The sequence below is a fragment of the Vigna radiata genome, chromosome 7, assembly GCF_000741045.1.
Source record: "Vigna radiata var. radiata cultivar VC1973A chromosome 7, Vradiata_ver6, whole genome shotgun sequence".
Lineage (NCBI taxonomy): Eukaryota > Viridiplantae > Streptophyta > Magnoliopsida > Fabales > Fabaceae > Vigna > Vigna radiata.
The window spans coordinates 9,600,133-9,622,329 of NC_028357.1; the positions used below are offsets into that span (position 1 = coordinate 9,600,133).

Below are 22,197 nucleotides of genomic sequence, written 5' to 3' on the forward strand. Positions count from 1 at the left end.
CACACGCTTACACCCAAAACTTTCTGCACGGTATTATGGACCATTTTTGGTGGAGAAACAATTAGGACCAGTTGTTTTTCGCTTGTAGTTACCTACATCATCAAGAATCCACCCTGTTTTTCATGTTTCCCAATTGAAGCTAGCTATAGGGGCTCATTCGGTGGAAGGGCATCTTCCCACTGAACTGCAAGTTGACAGCCCTATGTACACCCCTCTAAAGGTATTACAGCGCAGGAATCAGCTGCAACAAGGAGAGGAGATTCCCCAAGTTTTAATCCAATGGCAAGAAGGTGGGTTGGATGGCACTACTTGGGAAGAGGAACACTACATTCAACAGCAGTTCCCTGACTTCAACCTTGAGGACAAGGTTGATCTTGGGGAGGAGGGTAATGTTAGACAATTAAAAGTGTATACGAGGAGGAATAAAAGAAGAGAAAGTTAGTGGCGGGTAGAGGGGAAATCAGTTAGAGGAGAGAGGGTGAGTTTGTTAGAAGGGAGAGAGAGTATAAATAACAAATAGTTTGAGAGAGGAAGGGGATTGGGAATTTTGGAATTAAGACTGGACCTCTTGGCCAGTGGAGGAAGGGAGGCTTCCTTGGGGGAGAGTTAGATACTCTATTCATCTTTTCTTATCATTACAGAGGAAATATCAATACATATATATATACATATCTCTTACACTGTTGAGTGGGTGTGCGTTTTTTTTGCTGCTGTTCGGTTCCTTGCATAAAGGAACCTAACAGTGTGTTCTTTCATTTTTATCAGTTATTGCCTTGTTACTTTGCCAAAGAAATCATTATTCTGAGACAAAATATAGCACCTATAAATCTCATGAGAAACGGTTGAAGTGAGACACAGTGAATTGTCTCACAACAAAGTGATTTTATTTCCAGAACAGTAACTTGGTTATTTTTGTAGTAATTGATTTACCAATAATTACAATATCTAGGGTACTACAACAAAGATTGCAGAACATTTCTGGTGGTAAATTGTTAGGTTTCTAAGTATGAAACCTAACAAAGAACACTCACAAACAGCAGAAAATAGAGATGAAAGAAAGAGTTCTCTTATTCCTCAGAAGAATTGGCACTTTACAAAGAATGGGTTGGGAGCATAACCTCCCTCACAAGGTTTAAAGAACCTGTCTATACAACAATGTTAAAAAGTCTCCTGACACAAGACCTCACTGCCTTCTTATAAAGGTCTGTTAGAGGTGGACTTTAAGCCTAACTCAACCCTACAAAACCGGCTTTTAGGGTGAGGTTTGCACCCACTTATATACTATGAATTGGCCTTATCTCTAGTCGATGTGGGACTTCCAACACACCCCCCTACGCCGAGGTATATACATCTCGAGCGTGGGACTAGATATTAATGGGTGGTCCGATAGCGGGTGGAACAATATGCCCAACAAACAACAAATATCGCTAGGATAGACTGATAGGACCCTGAGAGTCTATAGGAGGAGAAAGAGAGTATAAACTGTTAGTTAATACTCTCGTACGGGGGGTTGCATCTGTTGTTCAGTTGAGAGGGTAGTTATTAGTTGTAAGGGTCAGGGCAAACTATATAAGGGGTGCAATGACCCAGGGAGGGGTTAGCTATCTTGAATCTTTCAATTGTATAGATATGACCTTTCATATCCTGTGGAGGAGGGAATTATTCCCTACTTGGAGGCTAGAACGTCTATGAATACTATACTAAAGAAATATACGATTCTTTTTTCTTCTTTCTGGTTTTATAGGTATTCGTTGCACTGTGTTCGATAGTTCTTGGTTTGTTTTAACCCAAGAATCTATCAAGTGGTCCGACCTGCCGGATGCTTGGTGAAGGAGGCACGGAAATGGAGGGCAAACTACACGCTTTGGAGAATAGAATTGAAGGAAGATTGAGCGCGGTGGAGAATGTAGGCGAGGAGCTGAAGGCGGATAGCATGGGAATTCGCCAAGATCTGAAGGCATTGACGAAAGTGGTTGAAGGACTAGCGAGAAACTTGGAACGGAACTCGGAAGCGAGCCAAAGGTCCGTGAATGATAACCGCGAAAAGCGCGAGAATGCGGCAGATGAATCTGAGGACGATCGGGGAGACGCACCACCAAATTGGGTAAAGCTAGTAGAATTACCCACTTTCGAGGGTCTTGACCCCATGGGGTGGATTGCTAGGGCGGAAAAATTTTTTGAGGTGCAGAAGGTGGCAGAAAGGGAGAAACTCAGACTGGCCTTCATTTGCATGGAGGGTAGTGCCAATTATTGGTACCAGTTCTGGAAAACCAAAGTACCGAACCCGTCGTGGGACGAGTTTCGTGATGTGTTGGTGTGCAGGTTTGGGGGACGGGAGCGAGGGGATGTGTTCGAAAAATTGGCATCCATACGACAGAGAGGAAGTGTGGACGACTACATACAAGAGTTAGAAATGCTAGCAGCCCAAGCGAAGGGGGTGGCTGATACGCAGTTGAAGGGGTATTTCTTTGCCGGGTTATAGGGAGATATACGTAGCCAAGTCAGGCCGCACCGTCCAAAAGACCTGCTGGACGCGATGGAAGTGGCGAGAGACGTCGAAGAAGTCAGCAAGAACGCAGGTTTGAGTAATGGGTCGAACAACTGAAGCAATGCGGGGTGGAGCCGATACCAAGGGGGAATGGGCACGGTGGCGAGGTCTGAGCCCATAAAGGGGGGAGTAAACAAATCGGGTTCTTTTGGGACACCTAGTGTGAACAAGAAGGAGACGGGAGGAGAGGCGGCGATTTCCAAGGCGGGAAGTAATTTTTCTAACGAGGTAAAGGGACGAGGAGTGAGGAACTTACCTTATGTGGAGTACGTGAAGAGAAGAGAGGAGGGGAGATGCTTCCATTGTGGAGGACTGTATAGCCCAGGCCACTGCTGTCCAGAACAGAGCATCAAGATAACCATTTTGGCGGAGGGCGAAGAAGAAGATGAAGAAGGGGAGAACAGGGCAGAAGAGGAGCCCAAACCCATGGAACTGTCGTTTTTCTCAGCAGGGGGACTCACTCAGCCACGAACAATGAAACTTCAAGGATGGGTGAATGGGAGAAGAGTGCTGGTGTTGATTGATAGCGGGGCCAACCATAATTTCATAGCCAAAAGAATTGCAACGGAACTCGATTTACCAGTAGAAGAGACCCCTGCCTATAAGGTGTGTCTGGGAGATGGAAGGAGGAAGGAAGCCCAGGGCTGCTGTGAAGGTGTGGTGGTAAGGATGGGAGAGGTAGAGGTGAAAGAGAGATTCTATTTGTTTGAATTAGGGGGAGTCGACATAATTTTAGGAGTGGCATGGTTGGCTACTCTGGGGGAGGTAACTATTAATTGGGGAACTCTGGCTATGAGGTTCAGACACGAGGGGCAGAAAGTGACGATACATGGAGATCCTACCCTGACACAGGAACTAGTGTCGCTTGCAGCCTTATTGAAGGTTAGGGAGGTAGAAGCTATCACTGTCATATGGAATTTGGGACTAACCGAGTGGGAAGAAGGATCCAGAGGAGAGAAGCAGCTGACTCAGGAGCAAAAGGGGGAACTGGAAAAGGTGTTAGGAGAATATGGGGAGGTGTTCCAAGCATCCCAAGGCTTACCACCGATCAGAAAATGGGATCACATGATACCCATTAAGGAGGCCATACAGGTACCCTTATATGATGAAATCAGAAGTGGAAAGGCAAGTAGCAGAGATGCTGGAGTCAGGGATCATAGGGCCAAGTCATAGCCCTTATTCTAGTCCTGTAATACTAGTAAAGAAAAAGGATGGAAGCTAGAGACTTTGTATAGACTATCGGGCTTTGAATAAGGTGACGATACCAAATAAATTTCCTATATCCGTAATTGAGGAGCTTCTGGATGAACTTAGGGGGCGAGATTCTTTTCTAAGATAGATCTAAAGGTGGGTTACCACCAAATACGGATGGAAGAGGAGGATATACCCAAGACGACATTTCGAACGCACAAAGGGCACTATGAATTTTTGGTTATGCCATTTGGTCTAACAAACGCGGCAGCAACGTTTCAATGCGTGATGAATAACTTGTTGCAGAAATATTTGAGGAAGAGTGTTTTGGTGTTTTTTGATGACATTTTAATCTATAGTAATACATGGACGAATCGCCTAAGGCATATCCAAGAAGTTATGGGAACCCTGAAGGAACAAAAATTGTATGCTAGTAGAAAGAAATGTGATTTTGGGAGGAGACAAATTCATTATCTGAGGCATGTGATCACTAAAGAGTGGGTGGAGATGGACAGGGCAAAGGTGGCAACCGTCATGGATTGGCCAGAACCCAGAAGTGTTAAAGCTCTTAGAGGATTTCTGGGTCTAACCGGATACTACCGAAGGTTCGTAAAGGGGTATGGGCAGATAGCCAAACCATTAACCGACCTATTGAAGAAGGGGCAGTTCTGTTGGACGAACCAAGGCAGTGAGGCTATGAAGAAATTGAAAGAGGCTATTATCACAGCTCCGGTTCTGACTTTACCGGATTTTTCTCAGCAATTCCACATTGAATGTGATGCCTCAGGCAAGGGGGTAGGGGCAATGTTATTGCAAAATAAGAAACCAGTGGCTTACTTTAGTAAAGCCCTGCCCGTAGCATCACTGAACAGGTCAATATACGAAAAAGAGCTTATGGCTCTAGTGTTAGCCATACAACACTGGCTCTGTTGGGTCAACAGTTTATTATGCACACAGATCAGAGGAGCTTGAAATACCTATTGGAACAAAGGATCACAACCCAAAACCAGCAGAACTGGATAGCGAAATTGTTGGGGTACAATTTTGAGATCCGATACAAGACAGGGGCATCTAATAAAGGAGCTAATGCTTTATCATGAAAAGAAGAAATGGAGGAAGAGGGTGATAAGGAGATTAAAGCGATTGCCCTGACCCTTACAACTAATAACTACCCTCTCAACTGAACAACAGATGCAACCCCCCGTACGACAGTATTAACTAACAATTTATACTCTCTTTCTCCTCCTATAGACTCTCAGGGTCCTATCATAGACTCTTAACATGGCTCTGATACCATCTCATAATTTAGGGTAAAAACATATATTTTATTATGCTGAGATTACAAATCCATATATACAATGCTAAAAAGCTATTTTAGGAAGTATAATAATAGCTCCTAAAGAAAGAATCCTTATATTTTAGGGACATCCAATAATTATAATCTCCTAAATAAGGAAGAAATATAATTAATAAAAGCAAAATGTGGTAGCCAAATGCAGTGCTGAAGTAGAATTCAGGACAATGGCACAAGGGATATGCGAACTACTATGGTTAAAGATCATCTTGGAAGACTTAGGAATAAAGTCAGATGAATCAATGAGACTTTATTGTGATAACAAATCTGCTATTAGCATAACTCATAATCTAGTGCAACATGATAGAACCAAACATACCGAGATCGACAGGCATTTTATCAAAGAAAAATTAGACAATGGTCTAATATGTACTCCACATGTCTCTTCACAAGATAATTTTGCAGATATTCTAACAAAGGGGCTGAACAGTAACAACTTCGAAAGTATTGTTTCCAAGCTGGGAATGGAAAATACCTATTCACCAGCTTGAGATTATAATTATCAGGTGTGATAAGGATATCCCTGAAATATAAGGATTCTTTCTTTAGGAGCTATTATTATACTTCCTAAAATAGCTTTTTAGCATTGTATATATGTATTTGTAATCTCAGCATAATAAAATATACGTTTTTACCCTAAATTATGAGAAGGCCCCCCTAACTAACTAACCAACCAACAACTAATTCCTAATCTATTTCCTTTTATTCTACACACATTACCCGTTATATCCTATTACCTTATATCCTAACATAAATAGTTTCACTGCCTTTGTTTTCACACATTTGGATGCAAAGCAACATTAGGGATGTTTTTTCAGACCTAAAAATATCGCTGTTTGAAAGATTAAAATGGAAAAGTTGAGATACGAAACACCACTCCCTCTTGTGCTGATTCTAATCCTTATTTCATGCATGAATATTTCTGAAACTATGGGATTTTTGGTATTGAGGGAGGCATTCAGAGTTGAGAGTCCTTAAATAATGTTACACTTGAATTTAGAGTATAGATGGCCAAAAAATCAGTGAATTACCCTCAGCTGACATATTATATGTATATGAAACAAAAAAATAAGAGTATAATACACCGAAAGTGCTACTTTCTTTGACTTTTAACTCTAAAAAGAAACATCCAAACGACAAGCTTTATAAAGCCATACAAAAAAGGTTTAATTATTTTGAAAGTCTTTATTTGTGCAGATTCGTCTCAAATAGGTCCTCATATTTTTTGGTCCAAATTAGGTCCCTTTTTATATAAAATTGAGTCAATTATGACATTGCCATTAATTGCTGGAGACGGTGTTAAATTTGTTGCTTGGTGGCATGCTAAGTTAGTATTTAATAAGCACATAGCACAGTAAGAGGTCTCATTATGTGTGTTTATTTGGAAAGTGTATGAGAGGAGAAGAAAGACAGGGGGAAGTGAGTTAGAAGCTGAACAGTATTAACAGTTAAAGGCCGAATGGTATTAACAGTTAAAGGCAGCGAGGAAGTGAGTTAGAAGCTGAACAGTTAAATCCACGTAATGAGACTTCACTGTGCCACATGCTTATTAAATGCTAGCTCAGCATACCATCAGGTAACAAATTTAATGTCGTCCACAACAATTAATGGCAAGGTCATAATTGACTCGATTTTACGTAAAAAGGGACCTAATTAGCACAAAAAAAAATAAAATACGAGGACCTATTTAACCTAAAAAAAGTAATAAATAGCTATTTAACACTTCCTATCAAGCTGGGCCATATAAATTATATGCACCAAACTTGGAACATCTATATTGAATTCTTGGCCCTCTTAAAAACTTAGTCAGAATGTTTGTAAGCTGATAACTAGAATTGATAGATTCAATACTAAGTTCCTTGGACCTTAGTCTCTTCCTAACAAAATGACAATCAATCCCTATGTGTTTAGTTTGCTCATGAAATATTAGATTGAAGGCAATATGAAGGGAGTTTTGATTGATGCAGTATAACATTATATGCTTAACTTCAGTAAATTTCCAACTCTTGAAGGAGTTGTTTAACCCACACAAGTTCATATTAGCCTAGGCAATATATTTATATTCAACTTCAGTGTTTGATCAAGCAACAATACTTTGTTTCTTGCTCTTCCAAAAGATAAGGTTTCATCCAATGAATATACGATATCTTGTGGTGGGTCTCCTCTCAATGGGACAACCTGCTCAATATACCACAATACCTAAGATTTGAGTATTTATCTTGTCTTCTTCATACAACACTATCTGTCTTGGAGCCTTTTCCACATTTGAAAATGTGAATCACAACATTTCAGTGGTCAATGTAAAATTTTGTATGAATTGATGAGCAATCCTAACGGCATAAGTAATAGGAATGTAAGATGAACAAGTTTTTCTACTATTCTCGTATACCTATCTAGATTTGAAATAGTTTCACCCTGGTCTACCAGGACTATTAATGGGTGTGTAATTCTGGACCTTGTCTCCTCCAATCAAGAGCATTTTTTTTTTTTTTGTGAAATAACAATATTTTCCTCTGATTGAACCACTTCAATACCAATAAAGTATTTTAGATAAGCCAAGGTCATTGGTCTGTCTGAAAGTGGCTAAATAAGTGCTTTTAGTTGAGAAATCCTAGTAGCATAATTACTTCTTTCTTGAAATCAGAAAGAAGTAAAGAAGATTCAGTAATCAATAACCATACCCTCAGTAGTGGAGAAGAAACCAAAAAATAAGTGAGATTAGCAAGAGAAACAATGATTTTGATGGAGGAAGAAGTGGATGCATCAATAATGAGAGTGAAGATTATGGGCTATGAAGATCAGTTTCTTGTAACCCTATTGTAGAGTTAATTGATAATAAAGTTTTGAAGGTGGATATGCAACCAAGCATAATATTTTTCCCAAACTCAGATTTCCATAATATGAATCAGAAATCATTGTTGGACCTAGATTTATAATCTAGGTGGTTGGAATATCAATGGCATTGGAATCTTGGAATTTCATCTAACTGGGTGAGCCTTTAACATTAAACTTCATTGAATCTATAGATGACAGCTTGACAATGAAGCCAATATAGAAGGAATGTTCAGAAGCTGTTGTACAAAATCCACCCTCATGCCCATCACCATCACTGCCTCCAGACCTGAATTTACAATCAGTAGCCACTGAGTTTCCTTCCTAAGTATCACAGTGCTTTCAGGAAGGGCAGATGAAGATCATGGTGAGGAGGAAGGCCATGGGATCAAGCTTCCACTATTCCCACCTTTACGACAAGGTTGATTTTAGGAGTGTGTTGTTAGGATATAAGGAGAAGAGAAATATAGTTGGAATATTGAGTTAGTTTCTTGAGGAGTTAGCTTTCTAATGGCCCTTGGTGGAGAGTGTTCTCCTATTTCTTGTTCTTTTCCTTCTATTTAATAAAACCTTTCTTTTCTTTCCTTTTTCAATTCTTGGTTCCTAACACAATGTGTTTATACGTTTAGAAGACCTTGAGCTCTAATCCTCATTTGTACAAATTATCATCCGAACAAAATAAGGAAATAAACGTGAGATATTAGGAAATATGGAAATATAGAGAAACTAATCCTAAGAGTTAATCTCCGGGTTTCCTGAAAATATTCTGAGATACAATTTATGCATTATTGGATACTCTAGAATTATTGGATACTTTAAGATATGATCAAGATATTAGTGGATATTATCATCTATTCTAACATATTATCTTATTTTTTTGGGGGTTAAAAATTAATTTGGTTTTCGCTCATGTAATATTTCTATTGCTTCCCTGAACTCTTTTTCTTCTGCCTTTGCTCAAACCATTTTAAATATATACTTTTAGCAAGTACTTCTCAGGGAATGTTATTAGGCAAATGTATATTTACTAGTCACAGGGGATGCTGGATCACACATGCAAACATTATCACCTTGTTGAAGAAATGGTCTACATATGCCCCTTAGTTATGCTCTGGTCTATCTATAAAACTCATGCACTCGAAACCTCTGCTGCTCTTACTTGAATTTACCCATCCCTTTGCCTGTCCATATAGAGAAGAGTTTCTACATTGATTCAGTTTATACCTCTCTCCAAATCATCAATTTGGAAGCTTTGAGATCCCTCTTTCATCAAATTTTGGACTTTGGCTGGCTACATTCTGAGGGAATAGTCATTTCAGGCTTTTTGTTAAATGCTGGGTGTGTCCTGTTTGAGCAGTTACTGATGGTTTATTTTAATGATTTTCTGAAATAAGGTGGCTGCTAAAATTTTGAGCAGAGTCAGTGTAGGTCTTTTGTGTATTTGGATGAAAGTGCTGACATCTTAAGGCTGTGTTTATTTGCCTTTAAACTTCTGAGTTGGAACCAATGTTGTTAAATGATCATTATAGTAGCTACGTGTTGTTCAACACTACCATAGGCCACATTGGTATGTTTATATGGCAGATATTTGGCATTCTGCCTTCCACAATTGATAACCTTTGTTGGAGTTATGATTAATACATCTATTGATGTTCTACTCAATCCAATTGCAAGGGAATTGCCTGAGCGAGCCTACTTTAATACTAAATGAGGTCCATGTCTCCACTGCTGGGATCATCTTATGTCAAACATAAACCACTAACCACTAAAGTAAACAGGACGGCACATAAAGTGTTTTGTTGGCTGACACCCTACCGGCCTTTAAACCAAATACTTAGGCTTGCCTTTCACAATCTTAGACGAAGTAGTGGTTACAATCAACCAAAGATCCATCCATCGTCTCTTTAGAAATCATTTCCATCATTAGAAATCATACTATCATTTTTAATCTACTACATTCATTGAAATCCCTTTCAACTGGATATGAGATCTTTTGGAAGAAATAACAACCACTAAAATAAACATCAATGAGAATAAAGGATATCTTCCCTTTTCTCATGAAACTGATAGTTTAGCTTACAATCACATTAAAACTTGCAGTCAAGAGACAGTCAGCAACCCACCTGTGTAGCACTCAAGACCTTTCTGTTTTCTAGAAAACTTTATTTGATCCTCCATAACTCACCCAGTCATGAACAATCTCAAATCCCAACCTAATAACTGAACCCAATTTTTGTCTTGTTTGATGTTTGAACATCTTTCTCCACCTCATTCTCTATTTAAGCTCATGAGCCATGTTATAGGAGTCAGGAGTGTTTTTCCTTCCTGATAACTCTCTTGGTTATGTGCTCTCTGGGTATTTGGGAATCCTAGCTGTAGTACATTGCACTTATTTGTAGTCATTAGCTTTGAATATAGTCATTGTTACTCTTGAAGGTGACCATAATCTACTCTATGTAATGTGCCCCTTTGAATTCTTCAGACTTCAGCTCTTGCTCTAAATCCTACACTGATGAGATTCTTTTCTTTCTCAAAAAACTAATATATTTCAGTGGTAGAGATGTATTAAATTTTGCAATTTTCTTTCGCATCTCTTTTCTGCTGGTTATTTTTCTTTATTGGCATATCTGTAGGGGAATGACGTAACTGAAAACACTGAGGGATTATCGAGGGAAGAGTTGGGCCGGCTTGTTGCTTCACGTTGGACAGGAGAAAATACTGATGTCCAAAGTGCTGGAACGGATACTAAATTAGACAAAGAAGATCCTCCAAAGGAGACAAAAAAAGACGAATATGAAGGCTATGTTTCTGAAACTGATGATGAGAGCAACAGATATGATGATGATATCCACAAATATGATGATGAAGATGACGTTGATGAGGAATATCAAGAGGACGAGCATGATGATGACCTTAGTTCCTCGTCTAAATCCGATTCTGATAATGAACCAGACTTATCAGGTTTGTTATACATATTACATAATCTTTATCCAAGTTTGGTATTTAAATGGAGTTGTGATGAGATAGTTTAAATCATCTCATATGGTACCACAACAGATAATCCTTCTTGGTTAGAGAAAATACAGAAAACTGTACGAAATATTTTTCAGGCTGTCAACTTATTCCAGGCTCCAGTGAATCAGACAGGTAGACACCTAGCACTTTATTGCCTGTATTATCCATGTAGAGATATAGCTTAAGAGTTAAGACTTTCTCTTTGGTTCCTTAGATGCTGCTCGTGTACGCAAGGAATATGATGAATCAAGTGCCAAGTTGTCTAAAATACAGTCTAGAATATCAAGTCTGACGCAAAAGCTAAAACATGATTTTGGTTAGTCTGTCACTAGTAACATTTGTCACTGTCATACATTTGAGTTGTAGAAATGAGTTACAAAATTGGCGTGAATAAACTGAAATAGAGCTTAAATATTACAGGCCCAGCAAAGGAGTTTTATACATTCTATGATCAGTGCTTTGAGGGCAAAGAGAACAAGTTACATTATATCTCCCTACCAGTTTATTTCTGCTTTTACTTTTTTTTTTTTTTTTTTTTTTTTTTTTTTTTTTTTTCTGAATGCACGGTTTAGATAGTCCTGTACATCTCACTTTCTGGTGGTGGAAATTTTGATTCAGGTACACTTACAAAGTCTGCCCTTATAAACAGGCTTCTCAAGAGGAGGGTTATTCCACCACCCGTTTGGGGTATGGTTTTAGTAAATTGCTGATAATTTTTGTTAGGGTACTATTCTTCAGTTCAAAAAAGGGGCAAACATTAATGGATGCAAAGAAAGTTCTATTTTCTCCCTCTAAAAGTGACAAATAATTCAATTTTCTTGTTTTTTGCAGGCGCTGGGACAAATTTGAGGATTCATACAAAGTAATGGTGTTCTCTAACGGCGATAAATGCTGGAATGGTCCTGATAGGAGTTTGAAGGTTGTTTAAATGGATGTGTGATAATTTTTTACAGTTTTGGCAGCTTTTTTCTTTTGTAATCAGTCTATAATGATACAATCTGCTGTCTTTGGTTAGATGCAGAATGTACTTTTGCTAGGTGTGGAAGTATAATATATATATATATATATATATATATATATATATATATTCCTTAATATCATTTTAATAGATAAACAGTGCCTTCTGGGTTTCGGACAGAGGAAATAGGTGCAGTCCAAATAAAAAAGCTGGATTTTTCAAATTAAATTTTTTACTAAAAATTCTCTACAATTGTATTCAACTGCATAGGATAGTGATCCCCATTTCCGTTTCCGTAAACCATTGTTTGTCATGATAGTAATTATAGTAGTTAGTGTAGTTGAACAAGGAAACAGTTTCCAATTTGTTGACCCCTTATGATTTAATTGTTTTGTTTTTAACAGGTCAAGCTAAGATGTGGGTTGAAAAATGAAATTACTGATGTAGATGAACCAAGCCGTTGCGAGTAGGGATTTGTGTCTTGTCTTTCAATGCTACTACAACTATTCTCGTCTTCTTTTCGTCAAAATTTTCTCTGGTGCTCCCTTTTTCTCATTGTTGTCTCATTGGCCTCATGACAGATATGTAGCTTTATTATCTACCCCAGCCCTTTGTCAAGAGGAAAAGCTAAAGGTACTTTTCTATATATGACATGAGAACCGATGTGGTCCTTACCCCGCTATGGTATTAATATCAACTGTGGAACTTTGCAGGAGTTACAACACAAGCTAGAGTTATTGAATACGGAACAACCAGCAAACCATGATGAGTTGTGAACAACCGGGATGGATTTTAAAAGGTAACTTTACTAGGCTGACTCTTTTTCTTGAGACCTGAGTCCTGAAGTTGATCAAATTTCATTTGAACAGGTAGTATGATGATGATCGTGTAACTGAAGTAGTGGTGCCCTTAAGTTTTGTATGCTAGAGCTTACCCAAATTTGATATTGGGTGGGGTTAGGGAGAGGCTAGGAACATCTTTGACTAGGGATTGGTAATCCTTATGGCTGTCCGAGTTGGAAACATTCTAATATGACTAATCCCATTGCACATTTTTCCATTGTTGAACTCAAATACGACATGGTCTCTGCCTCGGCTTGAAATGTCCATTCCATTACCGGAGGGTGGATATTAATACTATATGCAAGACTAGACGACGGTCAGAATTTCTTAATCCAAATTTTGTTATAATGAGAACTTTATTATCGATTTTAAGATTGATAAGTGGTTTCAACAATCATCATTATATCATTATACACTCACGTGATGCATAAAGTTTGCATATTTTTTTTATGTTCTCTTTAGGAGATTTATATCGATCTACTATTAGGATGTTTTTTCCTTTACTTTTTCTTCACCTCCATAAGATAAAAATGACTGGTATGTCTAATATTTTGTTGTTAGTTTAAGATTATGTAATTCAAATATAGTTATGACTATGGAATTTTAAATATAGTTTTGAAATTTAGAATATGATTTTGGATTATATAATGTGAAGTATAATTGCAAATTGTGAAATTTGGAGTGATTATGTAATTTGAAACTATATTTTAGGTGCATGTTAGGATTATGTAATCTGAAACTATATTTTGGATTATATTTTTTTAGAATGAAAATGATTTAAATATCTTTAATTTTAAAACTTAGAATCCATAATATATTTTTGTCTATTATAATTCGGTATATATTGTTAAAATATACCAACTGAAAAAGTATGTGCGTTAATAAACCTTTTATATATAAAGAGTTCAAATGGTTATTATGGTAGAATGTGCTAGTTAGATGTTAAATTAAAAATAAATATAAAATTGCGTAAATGAAGAAATAATTTTAAATTTGTATAAGAATACACTGAAAAAGTGAATAATTGATCAAATGAACTTAAATTGAACTTAGATAACGTATTCAAATTAAATAAAATATTTTGAAGAGTTAGCAGTACATTTATTTTGGTTAGAATTCAGAAATTATTAAGAACTATAGAAATAAAATGAGATTCGTAAAATAATGTATGAAAAAAAAATTGATAGTCAATAATTTTAACTAAATATAATAAGTGACACAAAAAATGTAATAACAAGATATTAACTCATTAAATTATAAGCTTACTAAAATAGTTAATGAATGAAAATAAAAAATACACACGCCAACGTTATTTTTGTAATTTTAATTTATATTTATTGAAAAATTATATTTTGAACTATTTTTAATTTTAATTTTTAACTATTTAATCTTTCTCCGACTTTTATTTATAAATAAAATTATTTTAATAATTTTTTACTATTAATTATTAGATTTTTAATATTATAGATTCCACTTTTCTTATTTTATATCTTATAGTATTTTAAAGCAATTTTAAAATAACATACATTTAAAACTGGTAGATTTATTATCTTTATTTTATATTTATTTTTTATTTTTATCTTTTATCTTTTAGTAAGTTTGTTATTATTTCTTATTTGTATTTTGGGCTTATCCTATATTTCTTCTATTATAAATAGAGAGTCCTATGTGTGTATTTAACACAAGGGAGATTAATCCCAAATATAGTTTTTCACTATATTCAACATGATATCTAGAGCATAAGGTTTTTTTTTTCGTTGATCCTGCCCACTACAACCGTCGTTGCTGTTAAAAGTTGTCTTCGCCGACGTTAGTTTCGTTGTCTCCATTGCCGACCACCTTCATTGGGCTCACCATGACCTGCCTGTGTTGATTGGGCCTCTTTCGAGTTCTAGGTTTTCTACTCTCTTGCTTGTTCATGGCTTCTAACCCGTCCATATATGCTAACTATGTCAATATGCATTTATCTATTGATAAGTTAGATGGTACTAATTATGCAACTTGGGCATCAGACGTTAAACTTTGGCTTAAGAGTCAAGGGTATCTTGATCATATTACTCAGAATGTGACAACTATTGATTCCGCTACAGTTACCCATTGATTGAAAGTTGATGCTCAATTATGCATTGTTCTCTAAGGTACCCTTCATTCCTCTTTAAAACAAATTTTTCGTTCTTACGAAACATGTTTTGAAATTTGGGAACACGCTAAATTATTATACACCAATGATACTCAACATCTTTATGGTGTTTGTCATGATCTTCTCAATGTTTTTGCTCCTCGACGTCAGGACTCTATGACTGATTATATGGGTAAAATTCATGCTCTTTTTCATGAGTTTAATGAATTATTGCCTCCTGCTTCTACTCCTGCTAAAGAAATAGAGCAACGGTCAAAGTTCTTCATGCTGCTAGCATTGCACGGCTTTGCTGATGAGTATTCTCATGTTCGTGATCATATTTTGGGTTCACTTGTTGTTCCCACTTTGACTTCTACTTGTTCCACTCATTTGCGTGTACCTAGTAGACCCATCAATGATACATATGTTTCCTCTACGTTGGCATCTCAACGTCATGACCACAATCACTCTCACAAACCAGGAAAAGGACGTCTCAAGTGTAACCATTGTGGCAAGGTAGGCCACACGATTGACAAGTGTTATGCATTACATAGCCACCCTCCTAGATCTGTTGCAATTGTTCAGACTACTTCGTCACAATCACCTACTGAGGATCCTCCTTCATCTGATATTAGTGATGACTCTGTTATTTTCAGTAAATTTCTCAAATGGTATAAGGATCAACAACCTTCTAGTTCCATTGCATCTGTAGCACACACAGGTACATCTTTTATTGGTATGAGTCCATCTTCTTTTGACTCTTGGGTTCTTGACTCGGGAGCCACAAATCACATTACTGGTAACAAATCTTTGTTTTCCTTTTTGTCCTCTCTGAATCCTTTACCCTCTGTTACAATGGCTGATGGATCTAGAGTTTTAGCTCATGGTGTTGGGACTGTTAAATTTTTTCCTTTTTTTTTCCATTGATAATGTTCTGTATATCCCTGGGTCTTCTTTTAACCTATCATCTTCAGTAGTCTAACTCGTTCTCTTGACTGTGATATTTCTTTTAACAAAGATTTTGTTTGTTTACAGGACCGGAGTTCGAGACAAGTGATTGACACCAGATGTGAGTCTCATGGTCTTTATCATCTTCACCCCACTACACATATTGGTGCAATTATGGAGTCTTCATCTGTTCTTCATGCTCAATTAGGTCATCCCAGTCTTGCCAAACTACAACAGTTTGTTCCTAGCTTATCCTAGTTGTCCAATTTTGTCTGTGAGTCGTGTCAATTAGGAAAACATATTCGTAGTTCCTTTCCTCGTAGTGTCTCACAACATGCTTCGTCTCCTTTTGCCTTAGTTCATTCTGACATTTAGGGACCTAATCGTGTTAAGTCTAATTTAGGTTTCAATACTTTGTTACCTTTATTGATGATTATTCTATATGTACTTGGTGATTTTTAATGAAAAATCGTTATGAGTTATTGTATCATTTTCAAAAATTTTCTAATGAAATTAAAACTCAGTTTGGTGTTTCCATTCAAATTTTGCATAGTGATAATGGTCGTGAATATCTTTCCCATTCTTTTCAACAATTTATGGCTTCTCATGGTATTCTTCACCAAACTTCATTGATACAACTCGTACTCTTTTAATTCATGGTAACATTCCTCAATATTTTTGGGGTGATGCTGTTCTTACTGCATCTTATCTCATTAATCGCATGCTCTCTTCTGTTTTAGAAAATAAAATACCTTATTCTATTTTATTTCCTCATGAACCTCTTCACCCATTACCTCTAAAAGTTTTTGGGTCTACATGTTTTGTTCATAATTTTGGTCCTGGTCTTGATAAGTTAGCTCCTCGATCACACAAATGTGTTTTTTTAGGCTTTACTAAATCAAAGAAAGGATACAAGTGTTTTTCTCCTTCTCTTGATCATTATTTTATATCTGTAGATGTCACCTTTAATGAGTCTTCCTTTTATTTTAATGATCATTCTTCTTCTGCTATGTCTCCTTCTAATATTATCAATATTCCTATTGTTTGTGATCCTTCAATTGTGCCTAGTTCTCCAGCGGTTTCTCAATAACCACCAAGTGACTCAATTGAAGTGCCAACTACCTTGTCTCCTCCGGCTCCGACAACTGAGTCTACCCTTCCAATTTCCCTTCAAAAAGGTATACGTTCTACTCGTAATCCCTCTCCACATTATCTTGCTTTAAGTTATCATAAACTATCCTCACCTTTTTATACCTGTCTTTCTTCTATTTCTTCTGTGGCAATCCCAAAATCTATTAACGATGCCTTAACCCATCCAGGTTGGCGTCAGGCCATGTTGATGAACTAAGTGCTCTTCAACATAATGGAACTTGGGAGCTTGTCCCATTACCATATGGGAAATCTGTTGTTGGTTGCAAGTGGGTCTTTGCTATCAAAGTTGGTCCTGATGGAACTATTGATCGCCTCAAAGTTCATCTTGTGGCCAAAGGTTACACTCAAATTTTTGGTTTGGATTATGGTGATACTTTTTCTCCAGTGGCAAAGATGACATCTATTCGTTTATTTATAGCCATGGCGGTTCTTCAACAATGGCCTCTTTATCAATTGGATGTAAAAAATGCATTCCTTAACGAAGATTTGCAAGAAGAGATTTATATGGAGCAACCTCCAGGATTTATTGCTCAGGAGGAGTCTTCTGGGCTGATAGGTCGTCTTCACAGATCTTTATATGGCCTAAAACAATCTCCTAGGGCCTGGTTTGGAATGTTTAGTGATATTGTTCAACAATTTGGTATGACTCGGTGTGAGGCAGATCGTTCAGTCTTTTACCGTCACTCAAGTGTTGGATCTGTATATTTGATAGTATATCTTGATGACATTGTTCTTACAGGCAGTGATAGTCATGGCATCTCTCAGATGAAACAACATCTTTGCAATCATTTCCAGACCAAATATCTTGGCAAACTTAGGTATTTCTTGGGTATTGAGGTGGCACAATCCAATGACGATATTGTTATATCTCAAAAGAAATATGCACTAGATATTTTGGAGGAAACTGGGTTGGTGAATTCAAAACCTGAGGACACACTCATGGATCCTAATACTAAACTTCTACCAAATCAGGGGGAGCCTATGTCAGATCTCGAGAAATATAGAAGACTAGTTGGAAAATTGAATTATCTTACAGTTACTCATCCTGATATTTCCTTTACAGTTAGTGTGGTAAGCCAATTCCTTAATTCCCCATGTGAAGATCATTGGAATGCAGTTATTCGTATATTAAAGTACATTAAAGGATCTCTTGGAAAATGGTTGTTATATGGTTCTAGTAACCATACAAGAGTGGTTTTTTATTCTGATGCTGATTGGGCAGGATCTCCTTCTGATAGAAGATCTACATTCGGATATTGTGTCTCCATTGGTGGTAGCTTGATCTCTTGGAAAAGCAAGAAACAGAGTGTTGTGGCAAGATCTAGTGCAGAAGCAGAATATAGAGCTATGGCTTCAGCCACTTCTGAACTTGTTTGGCTTAAGCAATTGCTTAGAGAGTTACAATTTGGAGATGTCACGCAAATGACGCTTATATGTGACAATCAGAAATTGATTTTCTAATCTTGTCTTTCATGAGAGGACCAAACACATTGAAATTGATTATCATTTCATTCGAGAGAAGATTGCATCTGGAGATATCAAGACTGAATTCGTAAGTTCAAATGATCAATTAGCAGATATTTTCACTAAGTCTTTACGAGGACCGAGAATTGATTATATTTGTAACAAGCTTGGTACATACGATTTGTATGCACAGACAGTGTTAGATATATTATCTTTATTTTATATTTACCTTTAATCTTTATCTTTTATCTTTTAGTTAGTTTGTTATTATTTCTTATTTGTATTTTGGGATTAGTCCATATTTCTTCTATTATAAAATAGAAAACCCTATATGTATATTTAACACAAGAGAGATTAATTCCAAATATAATTTTTCACTATATTCAACAAAAACATTTAATTGTTACTATAAAGACAAATTATACTTATTTCTTTTGAAATTATGCTAAATAACTCCCATGCCTCTCTTGATTTTAAAATAGACAACTATATTTATTATACTTTTAATAAATAATATTGTTATTCTCTTTAGTTTTTAAATATAAAACATTTGCTTAAACTTAAACACAACAAATTATGACAATTAAAATTTGGGTTAAATATGTTTTTAGTCCCTATACTTTGAGGCGATTTTGGTTTTAGTCTATTTTCAAATTATGGTACAATTTAGTCCTTCAACTTTAGAAAACTCTGGTTTTAGTCCTTTTTACTAAATTTTTTTAACTTTATTTGTTGTTTCAAGCACGTTTTATTATAACATTTGGATTGTTTACACTGTTTAACACATTTTTACTTCAATGTTAACTGAGAAACGAGTTTGAAACAACAAATAAAGTTAAAAAAATGTGGTAAAAAGGACTAAAACCAGAGTTTTTTAAAGTTGAAGGACTAAATTGTACCATAGTTTGAAAATGGACTAAAACCAAAATCGCCTCAAAATATAGGGACTAAAAATATATTTAGCCCTTAAAATTTTAATATATAAAAATGAAGAAAGTTTTAACAGCAAAAGATTTATTTAATTAATAAAAATTGTTCTCATATTTTAGATACCCTTCTTGAATGTTTAGTGACATCATACAGTGACAATATCCTTTTAATAGTCCGACTTTTATTTCTTGTACCGGCATGGATTATTCTTCCAATTTTTTTTTTCAAACTCTTTCATATATTTGTTACTACCACTATACATGTATTTTTTTTTTCAACTAAACCTTTTTATTGTAGATACACTTTAATTATTATTTTTTATTTGAAAAAAATAAATTTCTATTTGGAAAAAATATAAAATCAATTTATAGAAACATAAAAGTTTTGTCTAGAAAACTTTTTATTTAGAAAAAAAAAATATAAAAGTAGATAAAAAAAATAACAAAATATCAAATTTTTAATTAAAATTTGTAAAATAGAAAAATTATTAAAATTTATTAAATATAGAAAAAAGTATAAAAAGAGAAATTTAAAAATATAGCAAAATATAGAATTTTTAATTGAAATTTATAAATTTTGGAAACAGAAAAAGTATAGAAATTTATTTGAGAATATTTTAGAAGAAATATAAAAATAGAAATTTAAAAATATAACAATTTAAGAAATTTGAAATAAATTTGATTATTTTTATTTTATTTAAATATGTAAATGTAAAGAAATATTTTTAAGAATTTAGTGTTTTATATTAATTATTTAAATGTGAATCCTTAAATTTTTTTCTGCTCTTTTTTTTTCCTTTTCAATTAGCACATTGTACATAATATTTACAGAAATAATATGACTTTGTTTCTATGTCAGAATTCGATTATCGGAAGTCAAATTCTTATCATTCTATACTGAAAAACAATTAAAATTTAGTTCTCAGGGAACCAAATTCTAAGTTGGATTATTAAATGTTTTTGTTGTTGTTAAAATTATTTAAGAAAAAAAACAAATTTTGCAATACTCAAAACTTAAAATTTTTAAAAAATTGCGTAGAAAAGCTCCAATTCCTTTTCTTTGTATATTTGTTTTCTAAATAATTTTTTTAAATTTTTTAATACTTTTCCTATTTTATAAATTTCAATTAAAAAATTCTATACTTGTTATATTTTTAAATTTCTATTTTTATATTTCTTTTAGTTAACACTTTTTTCTAACTAAATATTCATATATATATATATATATATATATATATATATATATATATATATTTTCAAATACAAAAAATAAAAAAAAATGTGTCAATAGTAAAAAAGTATATTTGAGGAAATAAGGTAATAGTGATGGTAATAAAGATGTGAAAGAGTTAAATGTAATAAAAAAAATTCTATTCTTGAATCTTTATAGGGTTATGAAAAAGTTCAAATTATTTGATAGGAAACTTGTTTATCCATAATATCTCTAGATGGTTCAATTCCAAATAATAATATGCACTTTCAAACTCTGCAGTAAAAAATACATTGGTAGACCTATATATGAATTTGGGATTACACAATTAAATGTATATATAATTTTACACTTTATAATCCAAAAATGCATTTTAAAAAATAAGTTTTTAGATTTCATGAATGCAAACCCTCATCAATCATCTTTGGCATCTCTAATGAGTAAGTGATCCCATTAAAAAGCTAAGAGAATGTGACTCAAAAATGGAAGAACCATTCATCTTTTCCTCCTCTGATTGGACCCAACAACTTCCTCTGTCCTCACTGATGCATGAAATTGAAAGGTTTTTCAAAATTTGAAAGAATTTATATGAATTATAAAAGAAAAAGCACAAGCATGTTTATATGAATTATAAAGGAAAAAGCACAAACATGTTTGTGCACATGCAGGATCATACACAAAATAAATCACCTATCTCTCTATGTTGCTATTGGGACATTTTCTCTCCGTGCAGAAGTAATGCAAAAAAAAAATTGGAAAAGTGGGAGTGAGGCCGAGAGCTAGCATAGATCTTCGAACGCTTCTATAAAAGTCCAATAAAGTGGAATTAGGTTGGTGTCAGGTTAAACTCTTTCAATACCTCCTTTTGAAAATTGTTGAAGAGAAGACGAACAAACAGGTGTACATGAAAAAGAAGTCGCTAGGCAATTTTTTTTTTCCATGAAATACTCACTCGTTTCTTTTACAAACGATGAGGTTGAAACACTTGGTGTCTCCGGGGAACTTCACAAATCAAGTCCATTTGGCCCACCATTATAGTTGTCATCTCATGCAGAAGTAGGTAACATATTCCTCCACCTCGCGGGACACCCAATCATAACCCGTAATGACTGGGAGGGACTGAGCAATCTCATCCTTCTAATTGGTCGTGTCAATGTCTAATGTGATAATGACCATAGTATCATTAGTAGGTGTGGCCTTATTTGTATCCACACTAGCCACATTATCGATTGAATCTGTGTCTCACTCGATTGGTTCCAAAATCTTGATTGGTTCCAAAATCAAAGACGAGACCGACAATGACTCCACCGATGAAGAAGCCTTAAAAACTGTTAAGTAGTGGAGGTTTATTTTCCATTTTGTGGAGGTTTTCACCCTTCACAAATTAAATTTCGGGGGTTTTTCAAATCCCCGCAATCGTAGTCGTCGCTATTAATTTGCGGGGGGTTTTTAATGACACCTGGTATCCAATTTATATTGCAGAGGTCTTTTTGTTGAGGGTTTTAACCTCTTCTATTAGTGACTATTATTTTGTAGAGGTTTGAAACCTCTTTTATTTTCATCTATTTTACTGCAATGATTAACTCCGTTTTTTTCAATTTTTTTTTGGATTAATACCATATTTAATTTGACAAT

The 22,197-nt window shown here is 35.2% G+C and overlaps 2 protein-coding genes across 4 annotated transcripts in view; both read left to right on the forward strand.

Annotated features, from left to right (window-relative positions):
• Nucleotides 1-13,190, forward strand: part of LOC106768538 (glucosidase 2 subunit beta) — a 21,680-nt gene extending 8,490 nt beyond the window's left edge. For all 3 annotated transcript variants that reach the window (XM_014653743.2, XM_022783102.1, XM_014653744.2), the window contains 10 exons: nucleotides 10,559-10,886; nucleotides 10,983-11,072; nucleotides 11,155-11,256; nucleotides 11,361-11,418; nucleotides 11,559-11,627; nucleotides 11,772-11,859; nucleotides 12,303-12,364; nucleotides 12,480-12,531; nucleotides 12,612-12,697; nucleotides 12,768-13,190. In XM_014653743.2, the coding sequence (XP_014509229.1) occupies nucleotides 10,559-10,886; nucleotides 10,983-11,072; nucleotides 11,155-11,256; nucleotides 11,361-11,418; nucleotides 11,559-11,627; nucleotides 11,772-11,859; nucleotides 12,303-12,364; nucleotides 12,480-12,531; nucleotides 12,612-12,674 (912 nt within the window). In that variant the 3' untranslated portion in view covers nucleotides 12,675-12,697; nucleotides 12,768-13,190. The remainder of the gene's footprint in view (nucleotides 1-10,558; nucleotides 10,887-10,982; nucleotides 11,073-11,154; nucleotides 11,257-11,360; nucleotides 11,419-11,558; nucleotides 11,628-11,771; nucleotides 11,860-12,302; nucleotides 12,365-12,479; nucleotides 12,532-12,611; nucleotides 12,698-12,767) is intronic.
• A 1,846-nt stretch (nucleotides 13,191-15,036) lies between these two features.
• LOC111241946 lies at nucleotides 15,037-18,241 on the forward strand. Its single transcript, XM_022782705.1, has 6 exons — nucleotides 15,037-15,756; nucleotides 15,895-16,043; nucleotides 17,127-17,599; nucleotides 17,699-17,788; nucleotides 17,849-18,030; nucleotides 18,182-18,241. Exons 1-6 carry the CDS (start codon nucleotides 15,037-15,039, stop codon nucleotides 18,239-18,241), a joined length of 1,674 nt encoding a protein of 557 aa, XP_022638426.1.
• Nucleotides 18,242-22,197: the final 3,956 nt, after the last annotated feature.